The 22136-nt window shown below is 40.6% G+C and overlaps 1 protein-coding gene and 1 long non-coding RNA gene across 2 annotated transcripts in view; one reads left to right on the forward strand and one right to left on the reverse strand.

The window, feature by feature from the left end:
* Positions 1 to 20420, forward strand: part of LOC119485216 (hydroperoxide isomerase ALOXE3-like) — a 44215-nt gene extending 23795 nt beyond the window's left edge. Inside the window, exons 6-15 of the mRNA XM_037764615.1 lie at positions 8498 to 8601; positions 9900 to 10054; positions 10209 to 10352; positions 10854 to 11057; positions 12066 to 12152; positions 12275 to 12444; positions 16567 to 16688; positions 16831 to 16931; positions 17721 to 17891; positions 19466 to 20420. Coding sequence (XP_037620543.1) covers positions 8498 to 8601; positions 9900 to 10054; positions 10209 to 10352; positions 10854 to 11057; positions 12066 to 12152; positions 12275 to 12444; positions 16567 to 16688; positions 16831 to 16931; positions 17721 to 17891; positions 19466 to 19648 — 1441 coding nt within the window. The 3' untranslated portion in view covers positions 19649 to 20420. The remainder of the gene's footprint in view (positions 1 to 8497; positions 8602 to 9899; positions 10055 to 10208; positions 10353 to 10853; positions 11058 to 12065; positions 12153 to 12274; positions 12445 to 16566; positions 16689 to 16830; positions 16932 to 17720; positions 17892 to 19465) is intronic.
* Positions 14160 to 20994, reverse strand: LOC119485223. The gene is made up of 3 exons (XR_005206224.1): positions 20843 to 20994; positions 18819 to 18823; positions 14160 to 14170 (listed from the first exon to the last, which is right to left on the reverse strand). It is a non-coding gene; the product is annotated as an uncharacterized LOC119485223 (long non-coding RNA).
* Positions 20995 to 22136: the final 1142 nt, after the last annotated feature.

Raw genomic sequence — 22136 nt, forward strand, 5'->3', positions numbered from 1 at the left:
TCTATGAAAGTTTCACAGTGTTTTCAGTTTCTGGGTCCCCCTCACAAGATGGCTGATGTCAGTAACCACAGCATAGTGGATACCATGAAATACCTTTCTGACACTGATGAGAAGAGTTCAGAAGCCCATCAGGAACCATGAAAGCTCTTTTGCAACCTTCTCAGAAACAACAAACTCTGAATACCGAATTCAGAGGAACCATCTGCGTACGTCATTGATGGCATTGCTCTTCTGCAGGGTCTCCAGAACTCACACTTTCAGACATTCAGCGACCTAGGTGAGAGCATCTGGAGGAAGATTGCAGCCTTTTTTTGCGGGGATCTTTACTAAACAAAGATGCAGCCTTAAGGCCCAGATACACCAAGCTGACATCAAAGAACTAGCGGCGATGAGGCAGATTGTTGCGTTGCCTCATGTTGTTTTCGTCTTGGCCGACAAGTTGCATTTGAACACACTGCAAAAACTACAGTTAGCGCGTACGTTCTGCGCCTGTGTGAGAGGAATTAACTCTCCACAACAGCAGATGGCGGTAGTCTGTATTCATTATTCAAAAAGAGAAATAGGAGAACCGAGGACGGTGGATATACAAGCCGTTATGATACGCACATGAAACTAAGCAGCATCTGCCGACCATTTTTACACCACTCTCACTCACCACTTAGCTTCATTCTAGATGTTCATGTTGCTGTGAAAATATCCGTATATTGGAATGATCAGATGAGATGAAGATGAAAAATTAGAAGAGTCTTCAGTGTTTGTCCTCTTGACTTTACTCGTTGGCTTGCTTTCCTCACTTCTGTTTCTGTTCTCGTGCACTGATTCGTTTAAGCTGAACAGCCAATCAGAGTGATTTCTCTCACCGATGAGCACCACCACTGATTCAACACGCTGAATTGGCTGAAAAACCTCCGACACGGGCAGACTAGAGGGTGCTGGACACACCGAAAAAAAAACTACAGAAAGTGCAGCGGGAGCAAAGATGATACAGGACCACAGAGAATCTCTGCCTCTTTGGCAGGAGGCTTTGGAAATGGTTAGAGGTCAAGATGGTCAGCCAGTCACAGGTAGAAAAAGCTTTGTAGACCTATACAGTAACCAGGAGGAGGCTGACACTAGATAAGTGTTGAGCCAATACACCTTGCACAGTCACATTCTTGCCTTATCATCAAATGCAATGAAATATATGTACCCAATCTGTGCTATTTCACAGAAACTTGGAGTTCAATTCTATGATTGTCTATCTGCATGCCACCTCCCCACAGGCTGTGACACCACAAGTAGCTTGTATAGAAAAGGGAAAATGACAGCTTTTACAAAGCTGAAGACCCACCTCACTGATTTACAATAAATGTCAAACTTTGGATTATCTTGGAAGCTTGGAAGAGAAATTGCCTGTGGCAAGAAAATATGCCCTCCATTAATGGTTAATGGACTTGCATTTATATAGCATTTTCTAGTCTTCTGACCACTCAAAGCGCTTTACACTACATGTCAGCATTCACCCATTCGCACACACATTACAGTACACTGATGGCAGAGGCTGCTAAGTTGCCAACTTTGCCCATCAGGGTGTAATCTAAATACTCATTCACACACCGATTGCTCAGCCTTCAGAAGCAGTTCGGGGTTAAGCGTCTTGCTCAAGGACACATTGGCATGTGATTGGATGAGCTAGGGATCAAACCACCGACCTTCCGATTAGTGGACGACCTGCTCTACCCTCTGAGCCACAGCCCAAACCCCGATCAATAAGGCCAAAAGAAAACGGAAGTCCATGCACTACCCTTGATGAGCTGATGAGGAAGTTTGGCATCCACAACCGATATATCAGTAGCCCACAGCCCGTTCTCATTCCCAGAGCATCAAATATCAATACTTTTTCACGTCCGTCGGCATTCGATATTATCGCACAAGGCACCCTTTAGCGCCGGTATGAGACACACTGGGTTTTCCATTATCTACAATGTAAACTCATCCGCAGCAACAGTAAACACTCAGAAAAAGTGCTTTGGTGACGTAGTTAATGAGTGAAAGAGACACACAGGGCGGGCAAGAAAGTGGATGGGTCCAACAAACACAAGGCTTTCATCCAGGAGACCGCTGTTCCGTGTGTTAAGTGTCACTTTCACGTTACAATCAGCTCTTCGTTCGTGTCCCGTGTTCACAACGGCATGCCAGTTTTCACTGTACAAAAATAGTAATTTTAAGCCCAACCATGATGTTCTTTCTTAAACCTAAGCAAGGGTTTTGTTTAATTCCCAACGTCAAAAACGTGTTCATTGCAACCAAAAAGTGACGCAGAGGGGTCTGACAAAACCTCCGTATGACGAGTGACGAGTTGGGATGAGAACGTGTTGCGGTACAACTACCCGACTGAAGATGCTTTCAACCAACATGTTCTGAGAGCAATGTATTCAATTCAAGGTATTTATATAGCATCAAATCAAAACAGAAGTTATCTAAAGACACTTTTCATATAGAGCAGGTCTAGACCATACTCTATCAGCCAGCAATGTGGCATCATAGCCATCTTCCAAAGGCACTTCTCTGGAATCCCATTGGAAAAGAATAGACAGTCAGAAGACGGATCCATGAGGCCACGTTCTTCCAGAGACCAGCGACTCCACAAAAGCTCAGAAACATCCCACACCCATACTGCAGTGATGAAATTCAAATGCATTTCTCAGTGTGAACTGAGTTTTGCTTGTGCACCTTTCCTGACGGTCCAAACATGACACATTTTGTGACCGAAGATAATGTGGATGGACATGCTGCATTCAAAAGATGGAAAAAGCAAGAAACAAATAGACCAGGGAACGTTTTATGTTCATATGGGTGTTATACATTCCTTAATTATTACATGACTTTGTTGAATACTCGATTCTGATCGGTCAATCATGGCGTTCTACTCTTTGTTATTTCTTTATAACAGACCATTGATATGTATAACAGACAGTTGCTATGTATAACAGACCGTTGCTATGCGCGCAGTTCTGATCTCGGACTCTGGAGGATCGTTTTTGTGTCAAATTATTGATTTCTGAAGTAATTAGCCATGTAATAAGCGGGATAATGTACAGCTAGTGGGTCATTGTTGTGAAATAAACCCCTTCAGGGCGATGCTTTGCATCGGGGTGCCGCATCACCCTGTCAGGGTTTATTCCCCAACAATGACCGGCTCGCTGTACATTATCCCTTACTTAAAGGTTTAAGTGCAAATTATTACTTGCAGTTGCATCAAGAACATTTATTTACTCCTTAAATTTAAGTTGATACAAAACTTTTAATAACTGTTGTGTCTACCTGATTGAAGTGTATTAATAAGTATCTATTGACTGCAGATATGCCATTTACCCCATTTCATGCTTGGAACATGTGATACATTTCTTAATGTAGACCATTGACCAAACCTGCTACAGTTACATATCATATATTGCTGCACAGCACAGTCATACCATTCCAGAAAATCCTGATTGGTGTTTCTAGGACAATCCCAGCCAAAGCTAACTAAAAGTAAATGAATACATTCATCATAGACCTTCAAATTTGATACTTCCACTTATTGTACTTATGTGTTTGTAGTACTGTATTTCATCTACGCATCAATATATTCACATTCTGTTTCTTAACACGTGTAGAGGAACCCCCTGGCCATTACCACATCAAATTTGGGATCAATCAGAGCTAGCATTATGAAATTACATGAGCTTTGGTGTACCATCTCCCATTTGGCCTGGCTTCATTTTGCGCTTTTTCTATTTGTGGGTTATGTCACAATATCTGTCAATTTAACCATTTTTGCAGTAAAATATTTTTATACAAGAATCCATTTCATATATGGGAGACCTAGGACAATATGAAAATCATTGTTGTGCTTTGTTCTACCTCCGGTAGGGGTATCTCGAAAACTAAAGCACTTTTGGGGGTCTTCCCATTAGCCTATATTGTTGTCAGCTGAAAATCACAACCAACACATTTAAAAAAAAAAAAAAAAAAAAATGTTTATTAGCTTTGCATGAACATACAATTGTGTCAGAGCATTTATAAAGTGAAAAGGCATATATTCCCTTTATACAAGGACATTATAAGAGTGGCAATTGACATATTGCTAAACACCAAAACAACTTACACAACTAAGAAAATTAAATTAAGGCAACCATTACCCACGCCACAGCAAACACAATATTGATTGAATATTGAGTTGACTGTCTCATGTTAATATTAGACCTGTCCAGGGTGTACCCTGCCTTCCGCCCAATGTCAGCTGGGTTCGGCTCCAGCCCCCTGCGACCCTGAATAGGATAAGCGGATACAGATAATGGATGGATGTCTCACTTTTAACAGTGGAAAAGCTGGTTTGTCTTTATCAAATGATCTAAAGCAGCCTTAAGGCATCACTATTTGCGTCACATTACTGTCATTTGGCAAAGGTCCAGCACACCACCACCAGAGCTGCCTATTTTCACTGGCTTGACACTCCCACACAATATGTATAAAAAGAGAAATCCGCTGTGATTTATTTTAACAAAAGAGCAGTTCATCAAAGGAACTTCTTGGTCTTATTAACAGGTAAGAGAGATGCTTTATGAAATTTAAAAGACAAATTTAATATTAGTTGTTATAATATCTTTTCCAATGCCATTTTCTTTGTGATACCAGTATTTTAAAGTTTTTTTGCACTCAGGCTCATCTAGTGATAGTTATCCTAATAACTGCTGAGAATGGTTATTATTATTCTCTCCCCACCAGAATTCTTCTACTTTCCAGAGTGAAAATGGTGGATTATGAAGTTACCGTATCAACTTCCTATCACGACAATGCCGGCACTTCAAACAATGTCTTCATTAAGCTGATGAGCTTTGAAGGGAGCAGCAAACTCACGAAACTCAAAGGAGGTTCATCCTTCGCCAGAGGGGCAGTAAGTCTGAAATAACCCTCTCTATGTTTAAATGTATGACACGTTTCCTCAACTTAATCTAAATATATCAAATTAGAGAAGCTGATGTAAACCCTCGCCAACTCAGACTCATATGGGCAGCAAAGGGATAAGTGCTGCTCTGCAGGTCTTCAACCTATGTTCACAAATGTCACCAAAGCAACAAAAAATCCCCATAATGGGCTGTAAAAAATGTATGCAGTGGACATATTGCACATATTGCACAATTTGGATTTTGTCCACCCTTCCACATTCAGTATTGTATGCTAATTATTGAGAAGTTACAGCTCTTGGTTATCATATACCCTTTATCTCTTGTAAAATTGTTTTAAACCCTTTTCTGTCGTTACTCCAGGTGTCTCATTTTACCGTGTCCTGCCCTGCCTCCATTGGAAAGCTGGTCCAGATACAGCTATACAAACAGCATTTCCCAAAGTTTCCAGAAGACTCTAAATGGTTGCCAACCAAGGTGGTAGTGAAATCTCCTGAGAGAGACACCTACAAGTTTCCCATCTGCCGCTGGTTCAATGACTCTGAGGTGCACTGCTTCACAGAGGAAAGAGGTTTGTGATAATTAGCTTGTCTGACAGCCTGTATGTTATTCACTGACCTCAGAACACATAAAAGAAAGACAAGGTCTGCAAGTTAGACAATAAAGATACTGGAGTAAATTCATGCTAATACACTGTATATATCAACAATTTTAAACTTTTTTTTTTTTTTTTTTTCAAGTTAATATAAAGTCTACAGTTGAATATGAGGTCAATGAACGCAAATGGGACCAGATCTCTCTGCCGGACGAAGACCATCGGTGAGAGCTCAGAGCTTATACACACTTTAACTTTATGCAGCTCAAAACTAACATGTATCCAACCCTCTTTGGTTGAATATATTCATGATATATATTTTTAAATTAACCACCATATGACATTGTTACACCTGCCAGGGTTAATTAAAATGTATTTTAAAATGTATACTATAACACATGTTGTGGTGGCAGCAGTAGCTCAGTCCGTAGGGGCTTGGCTTTGGAACCGGAGCCGGTTCAAGTCCTGGCATAGGATCAAGTACGGACTGTGGACTGGTGGCTGGAGAGGAACTAGTTCGCCTCCTGGGCACTGCCGAGGTACCCTAGAGCAAGGCAGAGACCCCCAAAGCTAATATACTAGGATGGATTAAATGCAGAGACTACATGAAACATGAAACATGATAATGTTAAAGATACACTTAATAAAGGCTATATGAGGTGAAAAAAAATGCCCCCCCTGTCAAAGCTGATTGCCCGTCCGCCCCTAACACTCTGGCGCCGACCCTGCTCCAGCCCCCTGCGAGCCTGAATAGAATAAGCGGTTACAGATAATGGATGGATGTCTCACTTTTAACAGTGGAAAAGCTGGTTTGTCTTTATCAAATGATCTAATACTGCCTTAAGGCAAAGGTCCAGCACACCATCACCAGAGCCACCTATTTTCACTGGCTTGACACTCCCACACAATATGTATAAAAAGAGAAATCCACGGTGATTTCTTTTAACAAAAGAGCAGTTCATCAAATGAACTTCTTGGTCTTATTAACAGGTAAGAGAGATGCTTTATGAAATTTAAAAGACAAATTTGATATTAGTTGTTATAATATCTTTTCCAATGCCATTTTCTTTGTGATACCAGTATTTTAAAGTTTTTTTGCACTCAGGCTCATCTAGTGAGTTATCCTAATAACTGCTGAGAATGGTTATTATTATTCTCTCCCCACTAGGATTCTTCTACCTTCCAGAGTGAAAATGGTGGATTATGAAGTGACCATATCAACTGCCTATCACGACGATGCCGGCACTTCAGACAATGTCTTCATTAAGCTGATGGGCTTTGAAAAGAGCAGCGAACACAAGAAACTCGAAGGAGGTTCATCCTTCGCCAGAGGGGCAGTAAGTCTGAAATATCCCTCTCTATGTTTAAATGTATGACACGTTTCCTCAACTTAATCTAAATATATCAAATTAGAGAAGCTGATGTAAACCCTCGCCAACTCAGTCTCATATGGGCAGCAAAGGGATAAGTGCTGCTCTGCAGGTCTTCAACCTATGTTCACAAATGTCACCAAAGTAACAAAAAGTCCCGATAATGGGCTGTAAAAAATGTATGCAGTGGACATATTACGCATATTGCACAATTTGGATGTTGTCCACCCTTCCACATTCAGTATTGTATGCTAATTATTGAGAACTTACAGCTCTTGGTTATCAAATACACTTTATCTCTTGTAAAAATGTTTTAAAACCATTTCTGTCGTTACTCCAGGTGTCTCATTTTACCGTGTCCTGCCCTGCCTCCATTGGAAAGCTGGACCAGATACAGCTATACAAACAGCATTTCCCAGAGTTTCCAGAAGACTCTAAATGGTTGCCAACCAAGGTGGTGGTGAAATCCCCTGAGGGAGACACCTACAAGTTTCCCATCTGCCGCTGGATCAATGACTGTGAGCTGGCCTCCTTCACAGAGGAAAGAGGTTTGTGGTAATTAGCTTGTCTGACAGCCTGTTTGTTGTTCACTGACCTCAGAACACATAAAAGAAAGACAAGTTCTGCAAGTTAGACAATAAAGATGCTGGAGTAAATTCATGCTAATACACTGTATATATCAACAATTTTAAACCTTGTTTTGTTTTTTTCTTCAAGTTCATGTAAAGCCTACAGTTGAATCGGAGGTCAATGAACGCAAATGGGACAGGACCTATCCGGTGAACGACGACTATCGGTAAGAGCTCAGAGCTTATACACACTTTAACTTTATGCACCTCAAAACTAACATGTATCCAAACCTCTTTGGTTGAATATATTCATGATATATCATTTTAAATTAACCACCATATGACATTGTTACACCTGCCAGGGTTTATTAAAATGTATTGTAAAATGTATACTATAACACATGTTGTGGGGGCGGCAGTAGCTCAGTCCGTAGGGACTTGGCTTTGGAACCGGAGCCAGTTCAAGTCCTGGCATAAGACCAAGTACGGACTGTGGGCTGGTGGCTGTAGAGGTGCTAGTTCGCCTCCTGGCCACTGCCAAGGTACCCTTGAGCAAGGCACAGACCCCCCAAGCTAATATACTAGGATGGATTAAATGCACAGACTACATTTCACTGTGTGCTGTGCTGTGTACAATACAATGTGTGATAAAAGCTGATTTACATTTACATTTACGAAATTGCAACATTGTCTACATAAATATGTGTCAAGTATGGTTGCATTCTCTAAATTAAAACTGCAGATACACAGGGATCTAGACTGTCCAAAGTTCCTCACCACTCTGCTCTTCTCTGTTTTTACCAGCTGGGATGTATATGAAGAGGGAATACCCCACCACCTGAAGGCTGCAAGCTTTTTTTCTCTGCCTTCTAATGGCTTCTCAGTATGGAAGGGAATGGAGTTTCTCTACACGTTAGCCACTGGGTGAGGTCCTCAAATTCTGTCAGATATCTCTCTATGTAACTATGTACCTGCCTATCAAAGCGATTTAAGGCATCATGAAATGTAAAATTACTCTCTGCTTTTATTTTCTAGTCTGGGTTCGCTATTATTGGAGTTACTCTCTGATTCCAAGGAGAGCTGGACTGATATTGACGATATCAAGGGGATATTCTGGGGCAAATACCCTGACATATCAGGTACTATCACAATTTAATAGAATACTTCACACTGTATGCATAATAATAATAATAACAATAATAATAATAATAATAATAATAATAATAATAATAATAATAACAATAATAATAATACAAACTTTTATTTATATAACACATTTTACAAACAAAGTTACAAAGGGCTTTACAATAAAAACAAATATTAAATATATAAATATATGTTTTGTATAAGTTTCAGTCTTAAGGTTATAATAGTTTTACATTTTCAATTAGTTTTTTTTATTTTAGTTTACACTTTTCAACTTAGTTTTAATTTAAGTTAGTTTTCAGAGTGTGCTCATTAGTTTTAGTTTTTCAGAAAGGTTTAGTTTTAGTTTTATTTATTTAGTTTTCATTTTACAGTAGTTTTAGTTTGTTTTTGTTAGGGCCAATAATGTCTCCGAAGTATGTAGCTACATATACATTCATGGTTGGAGAACTGTGAAGGAATGGCCACAATGTTTAAATATTTTCATTTGGGAATCAAATTGAGTACTCTTTCACTACCACACTCAGTAGAAAACTTGTCATCTGCAATTTCATCTTGACCCCAGTTGGTTAAGATTGGACCTGAGCTGAATAGCTTGGTTAAATGGCATCACGTTCCTGTTATTTCATTTTACAAGACTAGACTAGGATTAATTGTGATGTAATTGCAGCATAGCGTCATCTCCTGGAATGTCATGTCTGATGAATTTCAGTGGTTCAATGTCACGAGAGTTGACGGAAATGAATGCTGTCTGCCCTTTTTTGGTAGTGATATATTATAGCTAAAAATCTAAAACTAAAAACTATTTACATACATTTTTATTTTATTTGTATTGATTTTTTAACCAGGCAATATCATTTAAGTTTAGTCTTAGTTTTTCTTAAAGGATTACATTTATTTTCAGTTTACTAAAAAAAATTTCAGTGCTTATTTTCGTTTTAGTTTCAGTATTAGTCCACGATAATAACCCTGACCAGAATAAAGTGTGTTGCAATGATGTAGAGTGAGGAACCCACAGTTTGCTGCTTAGTCACTAATTTTATGTTTTATAATGAGTTTTCACGATGCTTTTAATGTTTTATGTAATAATGCACTTTGAATTGCCTTGTTGCTGAAATGTGCTATATAAATAAACTTGCCTTGCCTCACTGCATTACTCAACACAACATACACAACACAACACTCATCTATACCCCTGATATGTCCCTTAATAATCCTGTTCTTGTTTATCATTTTCCAGAGTAGCACAAAGTTTGAAACTCAATGAAGTTCAACTCTGTTCTTTCTCCAGACTACGTCCAGAAACATTGGAAGGAGGACGCTTTTTTTGGCTACCAGTATCTAAATGGTGTCAATCCCATGATGATCCGGCGTTGTTCGGCTCTGCCCAAGAACTTTCTTGTCACTGACAAAGCGGTCTCCCTCAGCTTGACAGATGAAATGAAGGTGATTGCCTTGACCTTGATTGATTTTAGAGTCATGTTTTGCCCCATGACATGTTAATTTAGAATTACATGTTGCACTTACATGTTCACTTAGTATACAGTATGTAATATCCAAACTTTATGCATGTGCGTCAAATCATTTCTCATCCTCACAGAAAGGCAACATATTCCTGTGTGACTACAAGAGTTTGGATGGACTGACACCAAACACCATCCATGGGAAGAAGCAGTACTTGATGGCTCCCCTGGTCCTGCTCCACAAAACACCTGACGATAAACTGATGCCGATTGCTATTCAGGTGAGATTAGCACTCAAATATAGCTAATAGTGAAGTTTTAAGTTTGAGTATTGATTCAGACAACTATCATTCAAATCGTAAGATGTAGGTTCCCCTGCGACAGGAAGCAACCAACTTACTGAAAGCGTATTTGCAAGTAGCAGCTACCATGGATAGCATCTATGGCAGCTATGAATCCTCTCTGCTAGGAAAGGCAGTTCATTTCTTCCTGCCCGAGTCATGTAAAAAGGTTCCTCCTATAGCCATATCCAAGTTTAACAGGCTGACAGTTGAGTCTGATGCAAATAGGTCAAGTCAACTTAATTTAGTTTGTTTAGTTAGTTTAGTTTAGTTTGTAATCCCTGGGATTCAATGAAAATATGAATTTCCACTTCAGAGTATCAAACTAAAAAGCAGATGAAAGCTATAGTAAATAGTCAAACATAAAACAACATAATTGACTAGTACTGGTAATGAATTGAATGGATTGAATGAACCACATCCTCCTTCCTTCTCCTGCAGCTGAAACAGACTCCAGCAGCTGACAACCCCATCTTCTATCCTACCGATTCTGAGTACGACTGGTTGACGGCCAAGATTTTTGTGAGAGGAGCAGATTTCAACGAGCATGAACTCAATGTTCACCTGCTGCGCACTCATCTGCTGGCTGAAGTCTTTGCAGTGTCACTGCTGCGCAACGTGCCGGAGGGGCATCCACTGTACAAGGTAACTGAAAGGGAGAATACTGAACTTACTGTAGTTGTAGTTTTTTCAACTTGGTGATTTTTGTATCTTCCAAAGTTGATGAATCATAATGTTTTAATTCAATTAAATTTATTTTTGTTAAGCGTCAAATCACAACAGAGGTTATCTCAAGACGCTTTATATATAGAGCAGGTCTTAGACCGTACACCATAGTTTAGAGACCCAACACCCCGATTATTAGAAGAAACCTGGAGCAGAACCAGGCTCTGGGTGGGCGGCCATCTGCTGAGACCGGCTGGGGGGATAGATAGAGAGAGAGAGAAAGAGAGAGAGAGAGAGAGAGAGAGAGAGAGAGAGAGAGGGAGAGAGAGAGAGAGAGAGAGTGAGAAGCAACCACAATAATAGCCCAGCAGCTGTAATAACTAATACAAGTAGGACTAATAACACAAAACCAATAGTAGTGGATGTAAAAGAGTGATAATACAACTATCGGAATTGATATCATTGGGTCGTCCTCAGACGGGCTTTCAAGCGGAGCTTCCAGCTATCTCAGTCCACCATACATCTGGCTAACTCGCCAGCACTGTCCAGCATCTCTCCTCAGTACGTCCATGTATGTTGGTGTGGGACGTCCCTGTGATCGATGCCCGTGCGTTGGTTCCCGCAGCATCAGCATGCTTGCTGGGAGTTCTTGATGTCTTTGGCAGTGACCGAGAAGTCTCATTCTACAGGCTGCCACTTTGTCACTAAGTCTTGGTAGTCCTTCGTTAGCCTTGGTAGTCCCTCGTACAGACGGAATTAATTAATGATGGTAGTAGTTGGTGTCAAGCAGGCAGCGGACGCAGCAGCAGATGCAGCCACAATCCAGGTGACATCCAGATCCAGGTGAAACCCCGCTCCAAGTGTACCCCTGCTTAGTGTGTATATATTTTCAGGTATTTCACACTGCTGAATGGTATAGAAGCGTCAAGCTTTCTGATTTTGTTAACATGTAATAGTGTCACTAACAGAGTTCCCTCTTTCCCTCAGCTCCTCGTACATCACACTCACTACACGCTGCATATCAACTACTTGGCTCGAAATAAACTAATATCGGAGGAGGGAATTATCGAACAGGTACAAAAACACCAACACACTCAGTAGACCATTACCTAAACAATTAAACAAGTTTGTTTTTTCAATATCATGTACAGTATCTGTCTCTAACTATATTCCTTACATATTTGACTGTTCCTTAGATTGCAGCTGCTGGTGGAGATGCTATGAAGGAATTCCTTAAGAGATCAACGGCCTCACTGACCTACAGCTCCCTCTGCATACCAGAGGACATTGCTGAGCGAGGGCTGAAGGATGTGCCAAACTTCTACTACAGGGATGATGGACTCAAGCTCTGGGATATCATCCACAGGTAGTACAGGTGTCCTGATATTGGAAAATAAGAGCCCAAATCCTGCCCTCTCTACCAGCTAGCTTTTTTTCTCTTGTAACATAGTTGATTTTCTCATAAAGGATTTATTTCATCACGGTCACTGTTTACCAAGAAATAGTTGCAGCATGTAACCCCCCTCGTAAAACTACAAATTGTTATTTTTACATTCCGTTTTGTGTATTGCTTAAACAAAGAGATAAAATGTGTTAATTTTTGTAATTTAGAGATGCTGGTATAGGCATATATTTTAACTTTGAAGCACGCCAAACCATTATGACCGATGTTAAAATACAGTGTAGCGTAGGCCTACCCTATTCAGCAATGCACAGTTCACGCAGGAGGCAAATTTATTCCTAATAAGAATATTACTTATTGTTGACTTTTGTCAGCCATGCTGTACAAAGGAGTAGCAATAGCACTGGCACTTAAACTCTTCGACACAACTCTCATACTACTTAAGGGTTAGTCTCTCACACTAGGCCTGCACCATATGAAGAACATCTGCCATGTGCAATAAAACTGTTCAATATTGCGATGACGATATGACTTACGATAAATAAACAAATATTGAAGTGTGCATATTAGCTATACATATACATATACTGTATTTCAAATATAACTAGGCTAAATGTTGTTTCTAGAGCAGCAACAGTAATGTTTACAACAGCAAAGTCACCATATAAACTCATTAATATCTCACTGGAAACAAATCTAACATGTTAATAAAATAAATCATATTCCTGACATGAAAATACTAAGTGAAGTTTATAAAGACTGAAGAACACAGACTTCAGTCAATATCAGTCCTTCCTCCTGTCCTCTGTCCTCTGCTGCAGCTAACATTAGGGCTGATAGAGGGAAGAGGGGCTGTTTGGTTTTAGCCAGCTGATGAGTTTACAAGTAAGATATGTGACAAACTAACCTAAACAGTCTGACTACTAGCGTACTGCCAGCTTTAGTTTTAGCTGGTGTAGTCGAGGGTGACGCTGCTCCGATACTTTTGGAAGATAATAAATTAATAACACAGAGGCTCTGTAGTCTGCAGCGCATCACGCCTTCTGTTCCTTCACAATAAACTCCCCAAACACCTACACTGGATCACTGCTTACTAGGGAACTAAAGTCATTCAGAACTCAACTAAATAACTTAAACCTGTTTACAGTTCGCTGTTAGCCGCCGAGCTAACGCGCTGTGCTTGTCTAAAGCGGCGGAGGATGAGACAATTCAATTTATTTTTGTATAGCGTCAAATCACAACAGAGGTTATCTCAAGACGCTTTATATATAGAGCGGGTCTTAGACCGTACACCATAGTTTAGAGACCCAACAAGATCCACCAAATGTGCTGTGGCCAAGAAAAATTCCCCGATTAGTGGGAAGAAATCTGGAGCAGAACCGGGCTCAGGGTGGGCGGCCATCTGCTGAGACCGGCTAGGGGGGTTAAATAGATAGAGATAGAGAGAGAGAGAGAGAGAGAGAGAGACAGAGAGAGAGAAGCAACCACAATAATAGCCCAGCAGCTGTAATAACTAATACAAGTAGGACTAATAACACAAAACCAATAGTAGTGGATGTAAAAGAGTGATAATACAACTATCGGAATTGATATCATTGGGTCGTCCTCAGACGGGCTTTCAAGCGGAGCTTCCAGCTATCTCAGTCCACCATACATATGGCTAGCTCGCCAGCACTGTCCAGCATCTCTCCTCAGTACGTCCATGTATGTTGGTGTGGGACGTCCCTGTGATCGATGCCCGTGCGTTGGTTCCCGCAGCATCAGCATGCTTGCTGGGAGTTCTTGATGTCTTTGGCAGTGACCGAGAAGTCTCATTCTCCAGGCTGCCACTTTGTCACTAAGTCTTGGTAGTCCTTCGTTAGCCTTGGTAGTCCCTCGTACAGACGGAATTAATTAATGATGGTAGCAGTTGGTGTCAAGCAGGCAGCGGACGCGGCAGCAGATGCAGCCATAATCCAGGTGACATCCAGATCAAGGTGAAACCCCGCTCCAAGTGTACCCCTGCTCCAGGTATAACCTCGCTCCAGGTGTAACCCCGCTCCATGGTTACCTGCGAGACAAGGAGGCACAAGGACTCCCGGGAAGGAATGAAGTTAGTAACACTGAATGGGACATGAAAATATACAGAAGGAGAGAGGAGCTCAGTGTGTCATAGGAAGTCTCCCGGCAGTTTAGGCCTATAGCAGCTTAACTAGGGGCTGGTCAAAGACAGCCCTAACTATAAGCGTTATCAAAGTGGAAAGTCTTTAGCCTACTCTTAAATGTAGAGATGGTGTCTGCCTCCCGAACTGAAACTGGGAGCTGGTTCCAGAGAAGAGGAGCTTGAAAGCTGAAGGCTCTGGCTCCCATTCTACTTTTGGAGACTCTAGGAACCTCAAGTAACCCTGCTGCATTCTGTGAGCGCAGTGCTCTAGTGGGGTAATAGGGTACTATGAGCTCTTTAAGATATGATGGGGCCTGACCGTTTAGCGCTTTGTAGGTGAGGAGGATGATTTTAAATTCTATTCTGGATTTTACAGGCAGCCAGTGTAGAGAAGCTAATACAGGCGTAATATGATCTATTTTTCTAGTTCTTGTCAGTACACGTGCTGCAGCATTCTGAATCAACTGGAGAGTCTGAAGAGACTTATTGTAGCAGCCTGATAATAGGGAATTGCAGTAATCGAGTCTAGAAGTAACAAATGCATGGACTCATTTTTCTGCATCATTTTGAGACAGGATGTGCCTGATCTTCGCAATGTTACGTAGATGAAAGAAGGCAGTCCTTGAGGTTTGTTTTATGTGGGAGTTAAAGGACATATCCTGATCGAAGATAACTCCCAGATTCCTTACGGTGGTGCTGGAGGCCAGGGCAATGCCATCTAGAGTAACTATATCATTAGATAATTTGTTTTGGAGGCGTTCAGGGCCAAGTACAATAACTTCAGTTTTGTCTGAGTTTAACATCGGGAAATTGCAGGTCATCCAGGTTTTTATGTCCTTAAGGCATGCTCGAAGTTTAGCTAACTGGTTGGTTTCCTCTGGCTTGATCGAGAGATATAATTGGGTAAAAAAAGACAGAAAAAAAAGTATATCACCCATACTCTAAAAAGAATGTTAAAATTGCTGGAATGTCGTTAGGAATTCCTGGAATAATAGCAGTAGCCATTTGAAAGATAAGCTGTGATGGCTACAGGTTGATAACTTCATTGATTGAAATGTCAGTCAGCCCTGACCCCAAGGTAAAGTAGAAGAAGCTCACCCAGTCCAGTACCACAGTTTGAGAACCACTGATATAGGTAGTTTTCTGTGCTTTACACAGTGTGTCTCAGATTTCAGTACAGGATTTGCTTTCCTTTTCCATTTGCAGGGGAAAAAGTTGTTAAACATAACTAATGCTAGAAACCAAGCAAACAACTGAATCACATAGAACTAATGATGGTAATGAGGACAGGACAGATCAGCTGGCCACCACAAAGGCTGCACATCTGTGTTAATGAGGTGCTCCAGCAGGGAGCAGCAGTCCTCACAGGAAAGCAACCCAAGAATACAAATGATTAGAGAGTCAATTTTATTCTAGTTAATTCTTCCCCATTTACCTGCCTGGCTATCCTACTTTGCAACGAGAGCCTAGTCTGATTTTGCCACTACTGATTAGAACATGACTTAGTTGACTGACTACATGTTGTTTAAGACAATTTACTGTTTCAAAAAGAGACCATTCACAACAAAGCGTCCTGAAATAGGAAAATTAGAGAGCCCCAATCCTGCCCTCTCTATTAGCAAGCTTTAGTTCTCTTATCTAACTCATTTGGTTTTCTCATAAATTATTTCTTTAATCAGTCTTTCTGAAAAACTGCAAGAAATATAGTGTTTTCTGTCCATCTAAAGGTATCGACTGTAATATTAAAGTTGTATGATCCACTGTGCCGAATATTGCCTCAAATTCCTCAAAAGAACAGAACTGATCATTCTAAAGAGATGGCCATTCAATTGTCTAACAAAACAGTGTCTCACTACTACAGTGTGAAGAAAACAATTGTATAATATATATATAATTGTTCAACTAGGAATGAATTTTACAGAACTTATTCTCATTTCTCAAAGGTTTGTGCAGGGAATGCTCAGCTTCCACTACAAGAATGATGCTAGGGTCCAGAAAGACAAATCACTGCAGAAGTGGATTTCGGACATTTTTGAACATGGATTCCTTTCCCAAGTAGGCACAGGTGAGTTTTAAAGAAAAGCTCAATCTTAATGATGATAAATGTGCACTTTTATGTACCATTATATTATCATAATGCAAACATAAGTCAAATTTTAATTTCTAGATGTTTTTAAGTAATGCAGTTTATTCCCTCTGATTCTCAGGAATTCCTAAGCGCTTCACCACCGTGGATGAGTTGGTCAAGTTTGTCACCATGGTGATCTTCACTTGCTCAGCACAGCACTCGGCTGTGAATGCTGGACAGGTGGTGCCTTTTAATTCAATTATAATGTTTCTGTTTTTGTGGAATGGATTTATGAGGTTTTGCATTTTTTTCTGGACTGGAGAGAGGTGGATGAATTCTGGCCAAAAAAGTGACCTTTGACTTTGAAGATTGTTATCGTTAACATAAACAAGTCCCTACAGCCATGCTCGCAGGTCTGTGAGGCTGCTAAATGTGACAAATGCTAACATACTCACAATGATAATGCTAACATACTGACTTTTAGGAAGTATAATTTATACTAAGATCACAGTCTTAGTATTCCCTGTTAACATGCACGCATGTGCAAGCATTTCCTAATTAGCACAAAACACAAAGTACAGCGGAGGCTGATGGGAATGTCATTAGTTTTTAAGGTATTTGGTCATAAACCAAAGTATTGGAAAAAAAAGAATTTGATCCAATGATGGCGCTGAATGAAAAGTCAGAGGATCACCAACGTTATCACCCTGAGGTCAACATGAATGTCTGAACCAAATTTAATGGCAATCCAGCTGAAAGTTGTCGAGACATTTTTCTGAAACCAAGAATGTTAACCTCATGGTGTCGCTAGAGGAAAAGTCAGGGGATCACCAAATTCATCTTCTGGGGACCATGAATGCCTACAATTTTGTTCCATTTGTTCCAATCCAAAATTCATGGCAATACATCCAATAGTTATTGAAATATTTCAGTGTGGACCAAAATAGCGGACCGACTGAACAACAGTACAACATGGCGTGGCTTCAAAGAGTATTAATCAGTCATCTGTCAATCATTCATTCGTTGCAGTATGACTATGGTGGCTGGATGCCCAACACTCCCACCACCCTGCAGCTTCCTCCACCAACCGAAAAGGGGAAAACAGACGAGGCCAGGATGCTGCAGACATTGCCTGACCAGGGCACGACAGCTAACGGAATGTCTGCCATTTGGCTACTTAGCCAGCCATCCAAATATGCCGTAAGTGCCCATAACTTCATGAAAATTAAATTACATGAATCACTTTGATGTTCAGGTTGTGTAAAGTAGGTAAATATGTCATTAGAACACAAATACCCTCTTTGACTCACTGAAGAAATCCACTTCCTACAACTAGGGATATCACAAGAACCAATACTTTTGGTACCAAACCGATGCCAATAATCTGAAAACGTGACAGTACTCATTTTTCTACAGTACCACAGGTACTGTCAGGGCTCGAGACTCATGGCGTCCCATTGTCCCGGGGACGATAGAAAATGTGTTTGAGACGCAGTAAACTCACTATTGACTCGTCCATGGGACGCACTCTATTTTTTCCCTGATAATGCTACATTGCGAGCAACAAATCTGTGTTGAAATCGTCAGAACAAGAGCTAGGTAACGTTAGCTGTTAGCTCCATGCAGGACTGTGCTGCTTACCCGACCGGTTCTCACTCCCAACTTGTCAAATACCACCGTTTGGTAAGTGCCCTTCAGCATCGGAAACCAACGCACAGAGGCATCCTTTAGCAAAAGCAGGTCAACAGTAGTCGAGAACAGCCCTACTTTTCAGTAAAAATGAGTATGGAGTGCTGCAGGAATGAGTCCTAGGACGCAGCATTTTAGCGGTTCCCTCATCACAAAGTCAATGGGTCTTTTGAATGCGTTTTTGTTTAGGTGACTGAAATAAGATCTGCGATTAAAACAAGCTGAAGAGATTTTCACGTTTTGTTCTACGATATAAAATACGTCAGTAAATATCCCACTCGTGAATTTTGAAGCTTTTACATGTCTTTAAAAAGGCGGTTGCTAACAAGTGGCTAAATGAGACTGCAAAATGTCATCATGCCGACTCGTCCACCTTTACAGCCTTGTTGTGCATACGCACGCTCATGCCACCGTGGTGTAGTTTGTTTGTAGCCTAACATTAGCTTTTTACTTCTGGTGATTTGTATTCACAATTCACAAATCACAAAAAGCGGTGTTCATTTGTGAGGATTCTCTTGCTGAACAAAACGTGTAAGTATCATAAACTTGTTTGCTACAGAGCTTATTTTCTGCAATAATCCAAAATCCCATTGGCTTTTTGTCGAGGGAACCAGTGCGATGCTAACTTCCATGTTGGCCTACAAAAATACGTCATTTCTGCACCACTCTATTGGGCGAAGGTAAATCATAACTTTATCATGATGTGTTCAAATGTAGTTTTTAGTGAGAAATTTCAATAAATCCAGTTGTTTGAGGGAGATGTTTTCACAGCAATATAAAATAGATAGTAGAGAGGGAATTATGACCCGTTTAACTCCCTAACCAAAACCTGAATGCAAGCGGTAATAAAGGAGTGTATGTTAAAGTACATGGGATTTATTGTTTTATTTTAGTTTTTTACCGTGGTATCGAATTGGTATCGAGAATCAAGGAATTTCACTGGTATTGGTATCAACTACTAAATTTCTGATATCGTGACATTCCTACCTACAACTGTACATTACATTGCCATTAGTTTATGTCTGATAAACATTTAAAATGTAACTGGAAAACATCTATGTCTAATGTATCTTTGATGTCATCAGGTCTTTCTTGGTCAGTACGGGAACGACCATTTCAGTGAGGAGATTCCCCGCAAGCTGATGAAGCTTTTTCAACTAGAGCTTCAAGCGTTAAGTGCAAACATCAATAGCAGAAACAAGAATCTGAAGGTCCCATACACATACCTGGATCCTGTTTCTGTGGTAGAAAATAGTGTGTCCCTTTGAATGTCAGAAGGTGTGACCTCCTCAGCTGTTGGCCAAATTCAGCTACATATAAACAAAGTGGGAAAGGGAAGTTCTGTTCTGTCTGTAATTTCTTTACAGCTTAATTGAATTAACCGTGGGGAAAATGTTCTGTTTTAAATCATAATCCACATCTTAAGTCTTCTTCTTTGTTTGTCAATGGATATACGGGGCATCTTATCAAAATGAATCACTGTGGGAAAAATATTATTTTGCATTATGATTGTAACACTTTAGAAGTAAACTGTGCCTTTTGACTTATTGTCATAATGAAGTATAAACACTTGTAGGGACCTATGTTTTGCTAAATTTACCATATGCAGTGTAATGTATCTGTGTGAACTGTGTGAGTCTTTCCCATTGGTGCTTTTATACGGCTTGACTCCTCTCCTCGACTCCTCGACTCGTGTCTTAGTCCCGCCCACGGGAGATGCGAGCGGAGGAGGCGAGGAAAAGACTCGAGGAGAGAGGAAACGAGGAAATATGTTTTTAGAGACATGAGACGTCGTTTCCTCTGAAGCGTCATGTGAAGCGACGTCCGTTTCTGATGACAGCAGCCGCTGATCACAGCTGGATCAGCTGTCAGTCAGCTTCAACAGCTGTTGATGTCTGATGTTGTGCCTTCAGTTTTGGGGAAGTAGCGCCCCCTCCTGGGCCTTTTTATTTCTCGCTTATTTTGACATGCACTTTGACCCGGAACCGGAAGTCGGCATTTTAGTTTCAGAATGCAGCCACATTTTCGCTAATTAGTCTCAATAACCATCTGCTGTAATCCTTCCTTTTGTTTATGCCTTCGAAAGCATTGTCTGTAAGTATTGGTTTAGCACAGACCATAGAACAGTAGCTTGATTTTATTTTCGTGAAATATATTTTATAAAGCCTTATTTTGATACTTGCTAGTTTAACCACATGTCATTTATTGTTGTTATTGACTATTGACTATTATCATTACGTACAGTATCATACAGTTAGAGAAGCTATGTGAAGTTTATACTGTAACGAATAATTTGATTATGCATTTACTGATTGTACTCTTTGTTTATGTCTTCAGTTTCACTCCTATTCACATTGTATATGAGGGTGCCGCCCAATAAAGCACCAGGAGCTTGGACGCTATATCCTGACTCACGCATTCATTTTAATGGAGTTTGGCTTACTGCTGAATTGTGTACCTACTGTAATGGAAAATTACATTGTATGTAATGATGTCTCTTTATGCAACAGTGGAAAGTTACTGTCTGTGTGCTCTTCGTCTCATGTAGTGAGAAAGTACTGAGTGTTGACTTTTACTGGGACACTGTCTGAGTAAAACATTGTAATAATCTCCTGCGGAGCACTCTTCTGCAGACTCTGTGCGACTCTGTATAACCAGTGCCTCTTCTTGCAAGAATAAAATACAACAAAGACATTTCATCTGTTTGGGATCTTGATTTCAACGTTCATTAGGACTCATCTTGGAATACTGAAAGAATTTCCATTACAATTTGGCCTTGTCGGCAGGATCCCGTGGAAGATCGTCCTGAGACGACGGGAGACCGGTGACTGATCATCCAGGAGAAACCTCCTGCCTGTACCTTTACAAGTTAAGAGACGACAGGACCGATCCCCAGCGACTCTGGACCGTCTCTACTGGGATCCAAAGGACCTGATTGAGTCCAACAAATCAACTATTAACCGGGTGAGACGTTGAAATTCTGATGTCTTTTAATCATTGATAATAACGATATTGAAAACCAGTATAATATAAATAATGAAATAGAACATTGAAATTGAGGTTTCTTGAGTTTCATAACAATTTCCACTTGTCTAGTAATAACTGGATTGTTGTGGATTTTGGGTTGAAGTAATTTCCTGACGTGATTTGAGATTCTTTGTGGCATCTTTTGTCCTCCATAGAGCAAGTGATAAAAAAGGAGAACTGGAAAATAGAAATGGATGTTCAAAATTAAATTAGTTTTGAACGTTGTAGTTTCTTGACCTAACACACACAAGGAGAGCAGGACAGTGAAAAGACGGATACGCAGCTGGCTAAACAACACTACAGCAGCAGATCGCAGTGAGTAACAGACATCATGGACGGAAAGGACTTCCAAGGCTCTACACTAAAGGAAACACAGAGCTTACGAGATGGAGCATCGGTCAACAGTTCCCAACATTCTGTTTTGACTCGATCATCTAGATCATCAGTCAGTGCCGCAGCAGCACGAGCAAGAGCCAAGGCAGAGGCTGCACGAGCACGTGTTACATTTGCAGAGAGGGAGATTGCCATTAAAGTTGACAAAGCTGGACTAGAGGTTAATTTGGACGCCCTGCATCTCGAAAAGGAGGCTGCAGCTGCTATTGCCCAGGCAGAGATATTGGAGGCAGCAGCAGAGCATGAGGGTGAGGAGCTTCACAACAGGAAAAGCCACCCAATAACAGTACAAGGCACACATGAACGTGTGAGTGATTATGTCAGGGACCAAGCCAC

The sequence above is a fragment of the Sebastes umbrosus genome, chromosome 3 (assembly GCF_015220745.1).
Source record: "Sebastes umbrosus isolate fSebUmb1 chromosome 3, fSebUmb1.pri, whole genome shotgun sequence".
NCBI lineage: Eukaryota > Metazoa > Chordata > Actinopteri > Perciformes > Sebastidae > Sebastes > Sebastes umbrosus.